Source organism: Pseudochaenichthys georgianus, unplaced genomic scaffold (assembly GCF_902827115.2).
Source record: "Pseudochaenichthys georgianus unplaced genomic scaffold, fPseGeo1.2 scaffold_1382_arrow_ctg1, whole genome shotgun sequence".
Taxonomy (NCBI): domain Eukaryota; kingdom Metazoa; phylum Chordata; class Actinopteri; order Perciformes; family Channichthyidae; genus Pseudochaenichthys; species Pseudochaenichthys georgianus.
Genome location: NW_027262253.1, coordinates 8,373 through 28,047, shown reverse-complemented (window position 1 = coordinate 28,047; position 19,675 = coordinate 8,373). Strand labels below are relative to the sequence as shown.

At 43.7% G+C, this 19,675-nt stretch overlaps 1 protein-coding gene across 1 annotated transcript; it reads right to left on the bottom strand.

Annotated features, from left to right (window-relative positions):
• Positions 1-632: 632 nt before the first annotated feature.
• On the bottom strand, positions 633-17,675 carry tab1 (TGF-beta activated kinase 1/MAP3K7 binding protein 1). Its single transcript, XM_034077196.2, has 5 exons — positions 17,578-17,675; positions 16,219-16,426; positions 15,073-15,286; positions 8,533-8,686; positions 633-2,982 (listed from the first exon to the last, which is right to left on the bottom strand). Exons 1-5 carry the CDS (start codon positions 17,673-17,675, stop codon positions 2,769-2,771), a joined length of 888 nt encoding a protein of 295 aa, XP_033933087.2. The 3' UTR covers positions 633-2,768.
• Positions 17,676-19,675: the final 2,000 nt, after the last annotated feature.

The following is a 19,675-nucleotide window of genomic DNA, read 5'->3' as shown; positions in this document are numbered from 1 at the left end:
TGAGTACTTCTACTTGTACTCAAGTACAACATCTGAGTACTTCTACTTTTACTCAAGTACAACATCTGAGTACTTCTACTTTTACTCAAGTACAAGATCTGAGTACTTCTACTTGTACTCAAGTACAACATCTGAGTACTTCTACTTTTACTCAAGTACAACATCTGAGTACTTCTACTTTTACTCAAGTACAATATTTGAGTACTTCTACTTGTACTCAAGTACAAGATCTGAGTACTTCTACTTTTACTCAAGTACAAGATCTGAGTACTTCTACTTGTACTCAAGTACAACATCTGAGTACTTCTACTTTTACTCAAGTACAACATCTGAGTACTTCTACTTTTACTCAAGAACCAGATCCGAGTACTTCTACTTGTACTGTGCTTGTATTATGGAAGCAAACGTGGCAATGAGATTAATTTGCGTTCATATTTCTCTCAGGTTTCCATGGCGACAATGCTTAATGCTAATGCTAATGCTAGTAATGTCAATGCTTCGTCCACAGCTCTATTAAAACCTAAACTCTAACGGACCAGAAGAAAACCGCGTTAAAGCTTCAAAGGAGGTCAAGAGGATGCCCGGTCTGGTATCTGCACTTCAATAAGACACGTTGATTAAAAAAGCTCCAGGCAAGACTCTTCTTTAATGAAAGAGACACTTCTCTCAACTATTATTAAAACATAAATGCGACAATTTGGTGAAAACCAAGACATAAAACTGGCATTTTTCACAAGTTCTCAGATCCAATGTCATCGTAACGACGAGGCGATCGAGTCTTTTTGGGTTAAACTTTCATTACAAATAAAAAAGTACTTTTGAAACACATCCATAGAGTCCTTATAAGGCCTTGCAGTACATTGTGTCATCGATTACTTTTTGCAGATACATGTTTACAATCTGGAGTTTTCACAATCACTAATAACCGGCATCTAAAACAGAAACATTTATTCACCAGTTCCTCCCAGTCTCATGGTGGTTATTGGCCCACTGGTTCCATGTGTCCTCGTGCACTTTAGTCTTTTACAATCCACGTGCCAGGAAGCCGTTTCTTTGCATCTTGTTTCCTCCGAGTCCTCTTCACGGGAAAACCAAATTAACGCTCCACGCACACGCGATATTCAACGTAATGTTTTAAAAAGGGGAAATGGCTTGAATTGCTTTGAGTTTCTTCCATGCATGGTGACTGACAGAGAGGTGCCGGAATGAGTCCTAAAACCTCGGAATTAGTCAGTTGTTCTGCATTTTGGTTCGCTTATCACAAAGTCAATGGGTTTCTGGATGTGTTTTTGGTTAGAAGCCTCAAATAATGTCTTAAAAACGGGACGACGAAGAAATACCACATCCCTGCACCTCTCTATTAAGGGTGATGAATACAAAATCTGAAGTGAGAATGAAAAATGTTCTGTTGCATCTCCTTCCCGTTAGGAAAGTAATTTTTTACACATTAAAAGCGTTTCGTCGCTCATCCCAACCGCCGTTTTAAAGTCTTTTTTTCAAACCGTGTCCCGAGAACACAGTCCGTCTCTTTGCTTCTGGAGTCCTCCTCACGGTGAAACTATTTAACGCTCCACGAACGGAGATATTTTACATATTATTCAACGGTACAAGTGAAATGGCTTGAATTGCTTTGAGTTTCTTCCATGCATGTTGGTGACTGACAGAGAGGTGCAGGAAAGAGTCCTAAAACATTAGTCAGTTTTTTTGCATTTTGGTTCGCTTACCACAAAGTCAATGGGTTTCTGGATGTGTTTTTGGTTAGAAGCCTCAAATAATGTCTTAAAAACGGGACGACGAAGAAATACCACATCCTGCACCTCTCTATTAAGTGTGATGAATACAAAATCTGAAGTGAGAATGAAAAATGTTCTGTTGCATCTCCTTCCCGTTACGACAGTTATTTTACACATTAAAAGCGTTTCATCGCTCATCCCAACCCCCGTTTTAAAATATTAGTCTTTTTTTTCAATCCGTGTCCCAAGAACTCTGAAGTCTGTCTCTTTGTATCTCCCCTCTTCTTCCACCTCTTACTCTTCATCTTCATCCCCTTCCCCTTCCTCCTCAGGACACTTATTTGTTTGACGGGGAGAGTTCATCCGTACGTCGTACATAAAAAGAAAAACATTAAAAGCATATTCATCGGTCATCCCAACCCCCGTTTAAAATCGCTCATCCCAACCCCCGTTTAAAATCGCTCATCCCAACCCCCACTTTAAAATATTAGTCTTTTTTTTCAATCCGTGTCCCAAGAACTCTGAAGTCTGTCTCTTTGTATCTCCCCTCTTCTTCCACCTCTTACTCTTCATCTTCATCCCCTTCCTCTTCCTCCTCAGGACACTTATTTGTGAGACGGGGAGAGTTCCTCCGTACGTCGTACATAAAAAGAAAAACATTAAAAGCATATTCATCGGTCATCCCAACCCCCGTTTAAAATCGCTCATCCCAACCCCCGCTTTAAAATATTAGTCTTTTTTTTCAATCCGTGTCCCAAGAACTCTGAAGTCTGTCTCTTTGTATCTCCCCTCTTCTTCCACCTCTTACTCTTCATCTTCATCCCCTTCCTCCTCAGGACACTTATTTGTGAGACGGGGAGAGTTCCTCCGTACGTCGTACATAAAAAGAAAAACTTTAAAAGCATATTCATCGCTCATCCCAACCCCCGTTTAAAATCGCTCATCCCAACCCCCGCTTTAAAATATTAGTCCTTTTTTTCAATCCGTGTCCCAGAGAACAGTCTGTATCTCCCCTCTTCTTCCTCCTCTTCCTCCTCACTGGGGTCCCAGTCCCCCCCCCTCGCTGTGGTCGCTCCCCCACAGCCGGTAGAACTGGGTGAAGTCCACGTACGGAGGGACCCTCCCCGTCTCATCGGGCTGAGCCGCCTGACTGCCTCTCTGCCGGAAGAGGCTGCCGTCCCCCGAGCTGGAGCTGGAGCTCTGGGTCTGAGTGTTGGTGGACTGGAGGGTGGCTGTGGGACTCTGACTGCTGGGGAGGAAGAGGAGGGAGGAAGAGGAGGGGAAAGGGAGAGGGAGAGGAGGAGGGGGGGAGGTGGGGAAGGAGAACATGGAGGTGGAGATGGGGAGAGGAGAGAAGACAGGTGAGAAAGGGAGTTCAATTATAGGCTGCATGATGTCAACAGAGGAGTGAAGGGTTGGGGGGGGAAACGAGCTGGAGAGGAGAGGAAGAGGAGAAGACATGAAGACGGAGGAAAACCAGGAGAATAACGGAGGGAGAAGTCGTGGCCAACGGGAAACGGTAAGGAGAAGGGAACAAGTGAGAGAAACAGGAAAGAAAAGGGGAATTACAGAGAGTAAAACAAGAACATGTAAAATCATAAACGAAAACAGTGGCAGTAAATGTAGAAGAAAACAGAAAGATAAATGGAGAGGAAAACGGGAAATGGTTAGGTCAAAGGGGGAAACGGAGAGGAGGACGGAAAGGAGGACGGAGAGGAGGACGGAAATACAGAGGAGAAGATATAAAAACGGAGGGAAACCAAGAGAACAACGGAGGAAGACGTCGTGGAAATTGGGAAATGGTAAGGAGAAGGGATAAGTGAGAGAAACAGGAAAGAAACAGTAGAACAAAGGAGAGGAAAAGGGAATTACAGAAAGTAAAACAAGAAGGAAAACCTAGGAAAAGGTAGAGGAGAAAGGAAAGGAAAAGGTAGAGGAGAAAGGAAAGGAAAAGGTAGAGGAGAAAGGAAGGAAAAGGTAGAGGAGAAAGGGAAGGAAAAGGTAGAGGAGAAAGGGAAGGAAAAGGTAGAGGAGAAAGGAAAGGAAAAGGTAGAGGAGAAAGGAAAGGAAAATGTAGAGGAGAAAGGAAAGGAAAAGGTAGAGGAGAAAGGAAAAGGTAGAGAGGAAAGGAAAAGGTAGAGGAGAAAGGAAAGGAAAAGGTAGAGAGGAAAGGAAAAGGTAGAAAGGAAAGGAAAACAGGAACAATGGAAAAGACGCCGGAGAGAATAACAAAGAGGTAGAGGTTAGCGGAGAGGAGAGGACACGGAGGATTGAAAAAACGGGAACAAGAGAAACCGATGTGAGTCGGACAGAAACACGACGGAGAGAAAGAGAAGTGGATGTTGGTTCTTTTCTCATCGAGGAACCAAAAGCCTCCAGACGTTGGGTTTCGCTCTTGAGGAAGTGTTATTGAAAATGCGTATTCTCCGTAGAGAGATTCAGCTCAGCCGTTTCAGCAGCAGACTGATGCGCTGCAGAGGTTTCATTTCATTTCAAACCTTTATTTAACCAGATTGGTCCCATTGAGATCATAGATCTCTTTTTCAAGGGAGACCTGCAGCATACAGGTTCCACATGAAACATAAAACAATAAAGGACATTATACATTATATTTACAGGATACATAGTTACAGACATTTACAAGTGCCCATTGTATCGGCAAGCATTTCATTAGCCTAGCTTTAAAAACATGCAGAGGAATGAGATGCTCAGTTTCAATTCTTGCTGAAGATTGTTCCAGCAAGTGGAGCTGTGCATAAAAGCTGTCTTCCCTGAGACAGTCCTTGCTCTTGGCACATCTAACAAGACCACATCATGTGACCTCAGACAATAGCTGCTTGCAACTCTCTGTGTTATCAGAGAGCAGATATAATACGGGAGTTTACCCAACAAAGCTTTATAGATAAACGTGTCCCAGTGACTGAGCCTCCGTACAGAGAGCGATGGTAAACCTGCCTTGGTATACAGGGTACAGTGATGAGTCAGCGCTTTACAATTTGTGACAAATCTCAGAGCGCTGTGATACGCAGCATCCAATTTGCTCAGGCAACAGGCAGGTGCATTCATATAGACCAGATCCCCAGAGTCCAGCACAGGTCAAAGGTCACAGAGCCTCTTCCTGGCCTCAAGCGAGAAACAGGACTTGTTTCTGAAAAAGAAACCTAGCCTAACCCTCAGCTTTTTTAGCAGGTTATTGACATGAAGTTTAAAAGAGAGACAATCATCAAGCCAGATACCAAGGTATTTGTAACAGGCAACAACTTTGAGTTTTCAACTTCAAGTTTGTTCCTTGCGTAGTTACAATATCTAAAACAGGCTCTGGAGTCTTTTTAGCTTTTGAAAAGAGCATGACCTTGGTTTGATCCACATCTAGAAGAAGCTTTAGTTCAGAGAGCTGAGTCTGAGTCGTGTTAGAAACAGCTTGTAATTTAACACCAGCCTCTTTAATGGAGGTTATGATTACGCGCGGTCCCGCGGGGGAGAGGTCTGAGGATTTAAACATTAAACTAAATTATTATTATTTTAATATATTTATTATGCAGCGACCCGACCCGCATCATCTTTGTTTTACCCAGAACCGAACCCGGAAAAAATACCAGTAGGGTAAGAGAAAATCTCGACTAATCGTAATTCCATCGTTGAGGTCGACTAGAATAGATTCACATTGTTCAATGTTCCAAACTCTCATTGGTTTCTCACAGCATCTCTGTTAGTCTGTGTATTCTCTCTCTGTCCTACACGGCTTGTTGGAGCTCCTGACCCCCTCCCTGTGAGCCCAGTGGCCGTCTGCAAGACAGCGAAACCCAGCCCGAAACACACACACACACACACCCACCCGCAGCCTGGCTGGGAGTTTGTGTGTGTGCCCAGGCTGAGTTCTGTGGTGTCTCGCTATCTCGCCGACCCCACACCGGTGAACCAGCTCAGAGTAGGGGTGGGCGATATGACGATATATATCGTCGTGACGATATTAGGTCTCCACGATATGCTTTTTCAGAGATATCGTCCTATCGTGATAAAAAAAAAATTGAATAAAAAAAAAAAAAAAAAAAAATAGCGGGAGGGGAAGAGGCTCTCCGTGCGCGGCGCAGGGGGCTATGACAGCGGACGGAGAGCCTCTTCCCCTCCCGCTCCCCCAGCCTCACCTACTGATTTTAATTTCACCATATATCAAGCCCGATCGATTTCACAATGTCAGCGCACCTCTGCTTTCGTTCAGTCCGAGTTGTTTGACACGCTCCCAAAGTCCCCGCCCCCTTTCTTTGCAGCGAGCGACCATAGGGCAGGCATTTCATCAAGGGGCTCCGTATGGAAAGACTAGCACACGGTGGAAAGACATAACTGACGCTGTGGCGTTTTATGTTTTCCCTTCAGTTATGCTAAAGCCTTTTATTACACTTCAAGTCTACTCTAAAGTTTACATTTTAATTGTTTGGCACTGACTTTTCCTCATTGATGTTTTATGTTTTACTTAGTTATGTTTTACCCTCCTTTTCATGTTTATTGATGTTCACTGCTCACTTGTTCATTCAGGGTTTCATTTCTGAAATAAAACCAGCTTGAAATGCTGTGTTGGTCTGTTACTCCTTTTTGCTGTAGTTTCTGTCACCTTGTAGGTGCTTGTTCTGTTAAGTAACTTGAAAAATAACCATAATAACCGACATGAAAAAATATCGTGATATATATCGTCTATCGTGATACTGCCTGAAAATATCGTGATAACATATTTTTCAATATCGCCCACCCCTAGCTCAGAGTGTCCCGCTCCTCGCAGCAGAGAGCCTCGCAACGTCCCGCCGAGTGTGTTCGTGTGAGGAAGTCCGCGGATTGGTCCGAACGTAACGGCTCCCCGGATTGGTCAATTTGGACCAATCTGCGGAGCCGTTACGTCACTATACCCGAAATACGTCACTATACCCAAGAAGTAATCAATGGAAAAAGGGAAATGTCCAACGAGGCGTTCTGGGGCAGCAGACAGGTCTTCTTCAAGGGGACGGGTAAGAACCGGAAAAGCATGACATGGGACCTTTAAAGAATGCTGTGAGGCGCTCCCTAAACCCTCCTGTTCTTTGGATGACAGCTTGCGTTTCTTGGTTTAAGACCCCTTTGTGCTTTCACGATTGGTTGCTGATACAAAGCAAATGACCATATTTGGATCCGATGAGATTGTGCAGGAGAGACGGAGCTTTCCAGCGATACCTCTGATGACATGGGGCACACAGCGGTGTCGGTACTTTATGTTTCGTTAGAATGCTAACTTTTGGTGAATTTAGGAGAAATCTACAGACGCAAATAAACAAACTATAGTAAAATAAACACGTGTATGTTTCCTTCCAAAGGCCTGAACGAAAACATGTTATGGAATCAAAATAGCACAACATCTCACAGTTCATGAAAAACCATGTTATTGCCGCCTTAAAACTGATATTTTGAGATTTACACGAAAAACCAAAGTCAGAAAAATGTAGGAATGAAATCCTTCTTCCCATGTTCTAACATTTTAATATGAACACTTTAAAAAATGCCTTTCTGAGACAGAGAAACTCCCTCTGGAGAGACGTTACCATTTACATGCACTAAAACCTATAAAAAGACACAACAGGGAGGAGAAAACCTCCCCGAAAAACATCCCAGAGCCCCTTTAAACTGCACTTCACATTGTGTGTAAGAAAACCTCGTCCTTTAGACTCGGAAATTATTCTTTTTTAGACGCAATAAAAAGGGAATTATGTTGCTGTTCTGAAAGAATAAGCATTAATGATTGCCACGGTGAGCAGCTTCTGATACGATCCGGTCCCAAATCAGAGTTAAACGGCTCCCGGGGGGGTCTACAGATTTAATTGATGCCATATGTTAACATTACAGTGTGTGGAGTACGATGTTAGAATATTATATCAGCTGTAGATCGGCAGGAAACACAACGGGAGAGTGAAAACGCTGCCTAGGCATAAATACACACTCACCTAACATAAATAGAGCCAGAATAAACTCTACAGACGGGGAGGAACTAAACTCACAACGGCAGAGAAGAGGGAGGGAAGACTTAAAGCGAAACTACAGGAGCCTAAAGGGTCAAAAAGGAGACAAATATCTGTGTAGATTTAATAGCTTTTTGAGTCGTCGGAACAATTCCAAACCGCCCCCTACACCCTTTTGTATTTCAAATGTAAAGTGCATTGGCTTCAAGCTGAGAGAAGTTCTTGTGGTCAGAATCACCATGTCGCGTTGATTAATAATTGCATTTCTTTTTACAGTTTTGCAGCAGTCTATTGACGGGACGTGTTATTTGAGATAGCTTAAGAAATATAAAATAGACAATGCCTTGATGATGCGATTCTTTTTGATCTGATCAAATTCGACCAAGATATTGAAAAATCTTCTTTAGACTTTAGACTATTTTGCAGTAATCATTTAGTGCTTCTCTATAAACTAGCTTCCGTTTAAAACGAGGGACTCATGCGTGCACAGAAGTTGATTAGCTGTTTGTGGCTAACACTGGTGATAAAACCTTTACTGCTAATTGAGTATTTTGTGTAAAATTCTAGTACGAGCAAAATTCAGATTCATAGTTGGATCAGTTTGTGTTATTTACTGTATCTTAGGGGAGATTAGGTGTCGTTATTATTGCTATTTTTTATACACCAATGCTAAAATGGCGCATTCAAGGGCAGGGATACACATCAAGTTTTTATGTTCAAGTGAACAAAAGACTGTATGTGATCTAGAGCATGCAATGGAGGACAAATCAAGCTATTTTACAGCACAAAGGGGAGTACAAGGGAGTGAAAAACAAGCTTACCCAGGGGTGGGGGTGCCCTCCTCCAGCGTGGAGGCGGTGTTGGTGCCGTTGGTGAGAGTATTCTGGGATGGCATGACGAGTGAGAGCATGACGCTGGTCTTACTGGTGCTCAGACTGTTGGAGTACGGCACCGACACCGGGTAGATACGCCCACCTGAGGGGAGGACACGTGGAATCATTAAAGGTCTCCTATCATGCAAAATTCACTTTGTGATGTCTTTTATACATCACCGTGTGTCCCTGGTGTGTCCCCATGTGTCCCCGGTGTGTCAGGAGACTCACAAAGTGTCAGAAAATACAACCCTCTCTCTTTTCCTCCGTACCCACATCTCTAAAAACGGGGCTACAACGGAGCTGATCCATATTTGCGTCCGATATGAAGTAATATCGGACCCTATCAGAAACGTTGCTATCAGAAACAATGCGCGACGTGTTTTCGACATAATATGGTCTTTGTTTACATTAAGGCAAGGCAAGGCAAGGCAAGTTTATTTATATAGCACTTTTCAACGCAAAGCAATTCAAAGTGCTTTACAAAAAATGAAAGACATTAAGCATTAAAAAAGAAAAGCTAATAAATTAAACATTAAAAGAAAAAGTACATGGATAAAAGTTACAGTGCAGTTTAAGATGTGAATAGTTCAATTAAAAGCAGCGACAAAAAGAAAAGTCTTCTTGCTGGATTTAAAAGTAGTCAGAGTTGCAGCGGACCTGCAGGTTTCTGGGAGTTTGTTCCAGATGTTTGGAGCATAATAACTGAACGCTGCTTCTCCATGTTTAGGTCTGACTCTGGGGACAGAAAGCTGACCTGAGAGATCTGGATGGTTCATCATTTAGCAGGAGGTCAGAGATGTATTTTGGGCCTAAACCATTCAGTGCTTTATAAACCAGCAGCAGTATTTTTGAAATCTATTCTTTGACACACAGGAAGCCAGTGTAGAGACTTCAGAGCAGGAGTGATGTGATCCACTTTCTTAGTGTCAGTGAGGACTCGAGCAGCAGCGTTCTGAATCAGCTGCAGCTTCCTAATAGATGTTTTAGTGAGACCTGTGAAGACACCATTGCAGTAGTCCAGTCTACTGAAGATAAAAGCATGGACAAGTTTCTCCAGATCCTGCTGTGACATTAGTCTTTAATCCTAGATATGTTCTTTAGGTGATAGCAGGCTGATTTAGTAACTGTTTTAATGTGACTGTTGAAACTCAGGTCAGAGTCCATGACTACACCTAGATCTCTGGCTTTATCTGTTGTTTTGAACATTGCAGACTGAAGCTCGGCACTAACTTTTAAACGTTCTGCCTTGGCTCCAAAAACCATTACCTCAGTTTTATCTTTGTTTAATTGGAGAAAGTTCTGACACATCCAGGCATTGATTTGTTCAATGCACTTACTCAGTGTTTGAATTGGAGCATAGTCTCCTGGTGAAATTGTTACGTAAATGTGTGTGTCATCCGCATATCTATGGTAACTTATTTTGTTGTTCTTCACTATCTGAGCCAGTGGTAGCATGTAGATGTTAAAGAGAAGAGGCCCCAAGATGGAGCCTTGAGGAACCCCACATGTCATATTTGTCAACTCAGATGTGTATGTACCTATAGAAACAAAGTTGTTTCTGTCCTTTAAGTAGGATTCAAACCAATTTAGAACTGTTTCCGAAAGTCCCACCCATTTTTCCAGTCGGTCTAGTAATATGCTGTGGTCAACAGTGTCAAACGCGGCACTGAGATCTAATAATACTAACACTGAAGTTCTGCCACTGTCTGTGTTTAAGTGGATGTCGTTAAAGACCTTTACAAGAGCAGTCTCAGTGCTGTGGTTTGGACGAAAGCCTGACTGGAACACATCGAAACAACTATTTAAATGCAAGAAATTACTCAACTGTTGAAAAACTACTTTTTCAATGATTTTACCTAGAAATGGCAAGTTTGATATGGGCCTGTAATTGTTCATTACTGAAGCATCTAGATTATTCTTTTTTAAGAGCGGTTTAATGACTGCAGTTTTCAGGGCCTGTGGAAAAATACCTGAGTGAAGAGATTTGTTTACTATATGAAGTAGTTCTGAGGCCATGCAGGGCAAAACATCTTTGAAAAATCCTGTTGGAATAATATCAAGGCAGCAGGAGGAGGATTTCAGAAGTTGAATAATGTCCTCTAGGTTTTTATCATTAATCTGATGGAATTGTGTCATGGTGTCTGAATTGATGTTAAGTGGACACAGAGACAACACATGTGCTGTTCCTGATGCAGAGGCACTGACTGCTTGTCTGATTTTCTGAATGTTGTCAGTGAAAAAGGCAAAATCATTGCACGCCCTGGTGGATAGAAATGCAGAGGCTACTGACACTGGGGGGTTAGTTAGTCTGTCGACGGTAGCAAACAAGGCACGGGCATTGTTTTTGTTTTTGGTAATGGTGTCAGAGAAGAACGATTGTTGTGCGTTTTTCAATTCCAAATTATAAAGGCCAAGTCTCTCTTTATAGATTTCAAAGTGAACCTGGAGATTTGTTTTTCGCCACCTACGTTCAGCTTTTCGACACTGTCTTTTTTCTTCTCTCACGGTCATGGCCTTTCTCCATGGAGATATTTTCTTCCCAGACACTTCCTTTACCTTAGTTGGAGCAATGGCATCTATAACATTTTTAATTTTTGAATTAAAATGATCTACTAGCTCATTTACTGAGATCTTAGCAGTGGCAAGTGTGGAAGAAAAATTCTGAGTCAACATTTCCCTAGTATTTTCAGTTAAATATCGCTTTGTGGTTACCTCTTTTTGAACATGTGTGTGAACAGAAATAGAGCTCTCAAAGAAAAAACAGGAATGGTCAGAGAGCGCAACATCAGTCACCACGACCTCAGAGATATTCAGACCCTTTGAGATAATTAAGTCCAGAGTGTGCCCCTTATTGTGCGTGGGCTCCGTCACATGCTGAGTCAGTCCATAGCTATCAAGAACACAAAACAGTTCTTTAGCCCCTCTGTCCTGGGGGATGTCAACATGGATGTTAAAATCACCAACAATGACTAGACTGTCAAAGTCAATACACACTATAGACAGCAGTTCAGTAAAGTCATCAAAAAAGCTTGCACAGTATTTGGGTGGTCTATAGATATTTAGGAACAGAGCTCGAGAGGAGCATTTCAGCTGAAGGGCCACATATTCAAAAGAATCAAAGTTTCCATACGATGTCTTCCTGCATTGAAGGGAATCATTGAACAGAATAGCAACTCCACCCCCTTTCTTATGCATTCTTTCCTGACTCATGAAACTAAAGTTGGGAGGGGTTGATTCGATAAGAACAGCTGCACTGTTATTTTGTTCAATCCAAGTTTCTGTTAAAAACATAAAATCGAGATTGTGCTCAGTGATAAAATCATTGATTAAAAATGTTTTTCCTGCCAAAGACCTGACATTTAATAAAGCTAGTTTAAGTTTGTTAAACACACGATCAGTCATGTTGTTTGTAACAAGCTGTGGCTGACATGGAATCACTGCTAAATTAGATAAACTCACACAAACGTTTGAGCACTTCCTGTTTCTAAGCTGATTCACCGCTCTTAATCTATTACCTATCAACACAGATATCGGCAAAGCTACTGGCAGGCAGGGCCCCGGCATGTCCTGGAAAGAGTTGAGAGTGCCATACGCCCTCGAGCATGGACCCAGCAGATATCAGTAAGAGTTTGTTGCGTTTTGTACACACACATCCTTATCAGGCTTCGGAGACTGCAGATGCTTTCTTGAAGGGAGGGGAGGTGGTTGACGTAGGCGCGGTGATGGAGACGGGGGAGACGGTGCGGGGGTAGAGGACATGCTGCCAGGGTGGGGAGGTGGTTGAAGACGGAGGAGATGGTGCAAGTCTCCGCGGTGATTTTTGTGGGCGTCGTTGAGGAGCGGGGGTAAAGGACATGCTGCCAATCCTGCGTATCGCCTTAGTTTGGTCTTTGAACTCCAGGAACAGAGCCTCCTCAAAGGCGTTGACAGGGTGACGGGCGGTGGGGACTCCTCCGTGTGTCTCATAGGTCTCCCATAATCAGAACATTCCTCAGGCGGGTGCAGTGATACTTCTTCAGGGTTTTCTGCGCGATGTGTTGTGTCTTTCTCCTGTTTTGATTCCTCTTGCCGCTTGTCCTTGGCAGAGGGAACAGATTGATGACGCAGGCAGTTGAATACGTTAGAGATAAACAATTTCACTCCTGACTTGTTCAGGCAAACTCCATTTGCCTTGAAAGATGTCTGCGGTCCCAGAAAAAGTTAAAGTTGTCAATAAAATGGACAGAATGGTCAGTACAGACAGTTGAAAGCCAGGTGTTCAGTGCAGACAATCTGCTGAATCTCTCCACTCCTCTTCTGACTGGCGGTAGAGGGCCACTGATGAACACCTCCGCCTTTAGAGAGCTGGCAGTTTCCAACAGACATTTAAAGTCTTCTTTCAGCACTTCTGACTCTTGTTTCTCAACATCATTTGTTCCAATATGTAGAACCACATTCTTCACAGTCGGATGGTCAGCCCCAATATGCAGGATCTTCTCAGCCAAGTCAGAGACCACATCCTTGGGAGTACTTTGGTGTTGTTCTTAGTACACAGACCTTTTACATCTCTTACAGCAGAGTCACCCACAATCAGAGTTTCAGGCCCAGTCATTAGCTTTCCCTCTAGCCTTTTACTTTTGGAGTAGCTATTGGTCCTTACCCTGCCGTGTGAAGAGGACGGGTTATCCAGGTCATCAGAGAGAGATCTCCGGCTCTCGGTCAGCGGAGCGTATCTGTTCTGGATTGGCACACTTGGTGGTTTAGGAGGATTGTTTGTAGTTCTCCCTTTAGCAGCTGTCCACGGCTGTTTCCTAGTAGGAACAGGGGTTGAAGAGGCGCTCTTCCTGGGTGATAGCAATGCAGGCCAGCCGGTCGCATCACAGATTTCAGAGCGCTGGGCTCTGCCTGTTATCCGTCCTCCCAAATCCCATGGAAATGATTTACTCTTCGGCTTTGCACCCAGAGAGTTCCAGGGAGGACTACCACTTGTAGATTTATGACCCGGCACACAGCCCTCCTGTTCCTTGGAATCCTTGTAGCTGCTAACTAGCTGTGAGTTAGCATACCCTTCTCCATTATTTTGCAACACTGGTAAAGTGGTGTCATTGCCACAACATAGTCCATTCACTTCCACGTTAACTTCCAACCGTTGCATTTTCATTTCCAGCACGGCCATCTTCTGTAGAAGTTTGTGGAAGTCATCTGTAGAGAACGGAGGCATTTTGCTACCGACTAGCTTAAGCTAAATAGCATGCAGTAGCCTACCAGGCTTTAGCTGTTGCTAGGCCACGCTACTGTAAGACTGAGGTCGTCGTAAAAATGTTGATATATGGCTGAGATCCTCCGTCTATTTACGAAGATGAACTGTCCCAGTGATAAGTTAATGTCCAGGAGCCGCTGCTCGAAGTTTTCAGAGAATAAGAATAGGAAAATCAGCATAAAAAGTAAGCAGAGGCAGGAGCACGCAGAAAAGCGTCTGCACTGTAAGAAAGAAAGATAAGAAGGTCCTTGGGGTCATTAGCATCGCTAACACTAAGAGCTAACCTGTACTGGAGAGCAGCATTTCCGCCAGGGGGGAGTCTTGCCGTCATTTTACGCTCTTATTCAGCTCGGAACGCCCTGAACTCGAGCCGAGGGCGTCCACATTTTATTATAATCTGAGAGAAGATCGAGAGTTTTTATCGCTTGAAATGACTAAAAGGAAAAAGGACAAGGACATCCCTCTGTTGGAGGGGCAAAGGAGTCTGGTGGGATTCTTTTCGCCGCCTGCAAAGCGTGTTCCCGTGACGAAAGAGAAAAAGCACCGCTGCATCTTCCAAGGACCATGCCAGGAGGGGTGTCCCTGTCGGCAGGGAGACGTTAAGAGATAGTATAAGAGACGGTGCAATTCAAAATTCAAGTCACGTCCTCTCAGCCCTGGTCTGGCGGAAACACTGCTGGAGAGAGAGTGTGTGAAGAAGCATGAAATCAAAAGGAAGTCACCTGGTGGGAAACCTGAGAGAGAGAAAGAGTTTGAGCTCCATCCTGTTTCAGAGAGGATCCTTGATGTGGTTTGGAACATGATGGCGTGTAATCACGGCAGCGTTTAGCGGAGTTTCTGCTGGGAGAGTTCTCCCGATGAGATACTCAGCATGAGCTCTCCTCTCAAGAAGCTACGGACGCAGAATCATCTCTTTAGTAACAGCTGAAAGAGAGGGGTTCGAGGCGAGAATGATCTGTAGACATGTTTTTTATATATTTTTATATATCTGAGACGCATAATATATGCCTAAAAATAGCATGATAGGAGACCTTTAAGATGGACTAGTGATTATATCTGACTGTTTCAGCTCCTTCTGTACATTCTTGTTGAAGTATTGTGATTTTAAAAAGGTGTCATCTGGACGACAGCTGGAAATGAGCAATGTTGGCTAAAGCTTTCCCATTTACTGTTTTTTGTGACAGTCGATTAACGGGGACTGTCCACGACACCATACACAACTAAACTACATTAGTATATTTTCCTACTCGGATTTGTGGGGGTTCCTCCCTCGGCCAGCGGGTAGTCGAGCGTTCGGATCAGCAGCGTCATGTCTTCGTGTCGGCCGCAGAAAGTCGCTCTCTGTCGCCCGGACACGTAGACGTCGTGATGGAGACGTTTGATTCGCTCCACCACGGACTGAGCCACCGCCTCCAAACTGTTCTGCAACGCCAGCTCTGCCGCCACCATCGCCACGATCTCCTGAGAGAAGAGACGCAGAGAGGCGTTAGGAGAACATGAGGAGAACATGAGGAGGAGGATAGAGAGGGATGAAGACAACATGTAGGGGAAAGAAAACGAAAAGGGTGACGAAATCAAGACGGGAAAGTTACAAAAACCACACTTTTAGCTTGTTTTAAACCAAACATGACTTTGCGACGAGAGAGGAGAGAGGAAGGCTGACGTTAGGAGAACTAAATGAGACGAGGAGGATATACAGAAAGGAATGTAGGCGAAAGAAAACTAAATTGGTGAAGAAATCAAGATGGAAAAGTTACAAAAGACACCATTTTTCTTTGAAGAATGTCAGCTTGCTTTAAACTTTAAACTTGCTTTTATACATTCCTGTTTGTCTCTCTTAGTTTGATGAGAACAAACACCTCTAAAGAACTTAAGACGAAGTGGATGATAAGAAATTAAACCACAGGAGGAAAGCTGTTAAAAAGCTGACGAGAAAGATGTTTTAGTACAAAAGGGAAATTAATAGAACCAAAAAAGAGTAGGTTAAGTAGAGTCACTTCATGAGTCCCCTCTCTCCCCCCGCTCTTAAAAACGTATTTTATTTAAGGCATTAGAATAATCTGCTTTAATACAGGACGTGAATGCTGTACCAGGAAAGACATCCAAAGAAGTGAAGAAAAAAATTGTTGTTAGTACAAGAAGTGTCTTGTATTTTAATGTGTGAGTTTTTTTATACCTCGGGGCTGTGGGAAACAGTCTTTCGATCTTTCTGTGTGTACAAAGATATGTTGAGATTGACAATAAAGTTTACGATGACGTCAATGTGAAGAAGAAAATAGGAGGAGATATCTCTGAAGTTATGAGAAGTTAGTGGAGAGACATCAATGCAGGAATTTAACCTAAAAAAGGCAGCAGGTGAGGGAGAGTGTTCAGGGTGCGTTGGATTCCCTCACCTGGTTGGCCTGTTCGGGGCCGTGTGCAGACTCCAGAGCGTTGATGAGTCCTTCAGACATCAGCAGCAGGAAGCCCGTCACGTTCTCCAGACTCTGAACGCCGTGGATCTCCGGCTCCGAGATCACCGGCTTGCCCTTCGCCACACTGAAGATACAAATCAATAATTCAGCTTTATTCAAGGCTTTTACTGTAATGTGTGCATAGCGGCTAGGGGTGGGGAGATAATCCATACAGCAGAGTATCGAGATACTTTGCGTGGCGATATTGTATCACGGACGCCAAGTATGGATATTTTATGTAGCATATCCCTCCGGAAGATGGCCGTACGCTTGACTGATGATTTCTAATATATTGAAAACTCCAAATAACATCATAACGACACGAAACAACAAATGAAGCTCAGCGCAAGTTCAACCAGGAAGACTGTCTTTTCTCATTCATTTACTATGTCTATGTTACTCCTCTCTCTCCTCTCAATAAGCGATCGGGGCGTCACTCCCGAGCTTAACCAATCACTTCGCTCTATTCTCACAAGCCTATCATAGCGCACCGCTAAACCTTTTAAATCTGCTCTGTCAGCTGTCATTTCAGGTGACTCGACGCAAACCTCCTCCCCCCCTTTTCACCTCCTGTCTCTCTGAGTCCAGGGTCAAGCTAAGCCCCTCCCCTTCAGACCGAACCCAACTATCCATTCACCACCACCAGGGTCAAGCTAAGCCCCTCCCCTTCAGACCGACCCCAACTATCCATTCACCACCACCAGGGTCAAGCTAAGCCCCTCCCCTTCAGACCGAACCGAACTATCCATTCACCACCACCAGGGTCAAGCTAAGCCCCTCCCCTTCAGACCGACCCCAACTATCCATTCACCACCACCAGGGTCAAGCTAAGCCCCTCCCCTTCAGACCGACCCCAACTATCCATTCACCACCACCATAAACACCCCTCTTAGCTCAGGATGTGTCCCAGCTGCCTTCAAACATGCCGTGGTCAAGCCACTACTTAAAAAGAAAAATCTTGACCCCTCCATTCTCGCAAATGTTAGGCCCATTTCCCAGCTACCTTCTTTATCCAAAGCCCTGGAGCGAGTAGTCTACGCCCAGCTGCAGTCTTTTTTAATCTCACATGGAATCCATGAAAAGTTTCAGTCTGGCTTCAAACCCATGCATAGCACTGAAACAGCCCTTTTAAGAGTTTTTAATGATCTGCTCCTAGCCGCCGACTCAGGTAGCCCAGCTGTCCTGGTGCTGTTAGACCTGACTGCTGCCTTCGACACAGTGGACCATAGCATCCTGTTGTCACGGCTTGAACAGTCCGCAGGCATCACAGGCTCTGCCCTTGCATGGTTCAGGTCCTACCTGACAGACCGTAGCTTCTCAGTGCAGCTAGGTGCCTTCTCCTCTGCCAAAGCCCCTCTTACCTGTGGGGTGCCCCAAGGCTCTATACTGGGCCCCATCCTTTTTCTATTGTACATACTGCCCCTAGGTTCAATTCTCACGAAACACAATATCCCCTTCCATTGTTACGCTGATGATGTACAGATCTATCTGCCTCTCAATAAAAATGCCAACTCACTACAGCAGTTGAAGGACTGCTTAACAGAGTTAAAATCCTGGCTGAGCAAAAAGTTCCTCATCCTCAATGAGAGCAAGACCGAGGTAATCTTTTTTGGACCCCAAACTCCAGCATCTCGGGTTGATATTCTGGGCTCCCTAAGTAAAAGCATCCTCCCCTCTGTCATGAACCTTGGAGTGACCTTTAATAGCACTTTTAAATTCGACAAGCAGGTCAGCACCGTAGTAAAATCCTGCTTTTTTAAAATAAGACTATTGGCCAAGACCAAGTCATATTTATCTTTTAAAGACTTAGAAAGGGTTATTAACGCCTTTGTGACCTCAAGACTGGACTATTGTAACGCTCTGTATGTGGGTATGGACCAAGCATCAATTAAACGCCTGCAGCTAGTCCAAAACGCAGCTGCATGTCTCCTGACTGGCCACAAAAAGCGTGACCACAGCATGACCACATCACCCCAATTCTGGCTTCCAGTCCGGTTCAGAATTGATTTTAAAATCCATTTATTTGGATGATTACTATCTGAGCTTAACCACTGATTGTTTTAATGACCATTCTAAGTTCTGGAAAACAATTAAATCACTTCAGAACAAGAAGGTTTCTAGTTTCCCAAAAAAACTGAAGGTCAGTGATTCTTTTATTTCAGATTCAGATGGTATGGCTCATGCTTTCAATGCTCACTTCAGAAAGGCTGGTCACGTGTTTGATGAGCAAAGGCATGACTCTCTAAGTGGTCGTACTCACAGCCCTAGTCAAGAGATGAACTCCCCTGTTTCTGATTTAGCTTCTTTCTCGGTCTCTGAAGTCTTACAGGGTTTGCACTCTATTGATCCTAAAAAGTCTGCCGGGCCTGACGGCCTGAACCCGTTCTTTTTAAAAATTGCAGCTCAGATTATAGCACAACCAGTAACTGACATTTGTAATCTCTCCCTGTCCACTCACACACTGCCAGCTGTGTGGAAGCAAGCTCTGGTATCGCCCCTCTTGAAAGCTGGTGATCCCACGGAGTTAAATAACTATCGTCCTATCTCAAATCTTTCTGCGTTATCAAAGATTCTTGAGTCCCTAGTTTCTACTCAGCTAAAACTTTTTTTAAATTCACACAACATCCTTAACCCTATGCAATCTGGATTCAGATCAAAGCACAGTACTGTGACTGCCGGTCTGAAAGTCTTAGACGATATTAAGGCTGCTTTGGATAACAAATCTGTTTGTGTTGCATTGTTTATTGACCTAGCCAAAGCATTTGACTCTGTAGATCACCACATCATGTCTAATGTTATGGTGGTGTCTCGTTTCGGTCATAATGCCATTTGCTGGTTTCAGAGTTATCTAACCGACCGTACTCAATGCATCAGGTTGGGTAGTACTGTCTCTGCCCCTGTCACCTTGAAGAAGGGAGTTCCACAGGGCTCTATTTTGGGGCCTTTGCTCTTTTTATTATATGTAAACAATATTTGTAATCAGATGCAATTTTCTACCTATCATATGTGCTGATGACACTATTGCATACTCATGTGCTCCTTCTCTGGATATGGCCGTTTCCAATTTAAAATCTGATTTTATCACGCTGCAGCGCTTCTTGATTCCAAACTGCTTTTGAACAGTAAGGAAACCAAAGCAATGCTTTTTGCTCCCAAGTCAGCGTCCTCTTGCCTCTCCATTGACACCCTTGATGGCGTCTCTGTTGAGTTTGTCGATACCTACAAATATCTGGGCTTTTGGTTGGACAGTAATCTCAACTTCAAACACCATGTTGGAGTTCTAACTAAGAAATTGAAATTCACTCTTGGCTTCCTTTACAGACTTAAATGTTGTTTTTCAACTTCATCCCGTAAAAGGTTGGTCTCTGGCTTATTCCTGTCCCAGCTGGATTACGGT

Excerpts from the sequence above, each read along its gene's own strand:
- tab1 (XM_034077196.2), bottom strand. The coding sequence starts at position 17,675 with ATGGGGCCCAGTATAGAGCCTTGGGGCACCCCACAGGTAAGAGGGGCT. Across the intron at positions 15,287-16,218 it reads GCCCCGAACAGGCCAACCAG|GAGATCGTGGCGATGGTGGC; the intron begins GTGAGGGAATCC and ends CTCTTCTCTCAG. Across the intron at positions 8,687-15,072 it reads AGGAACCCCCACAAATCCGA|GTGGGCGTATCTACCCGGTG; the intron begins GTAGGAAAATAT and ends TCCTCCCCTCAG.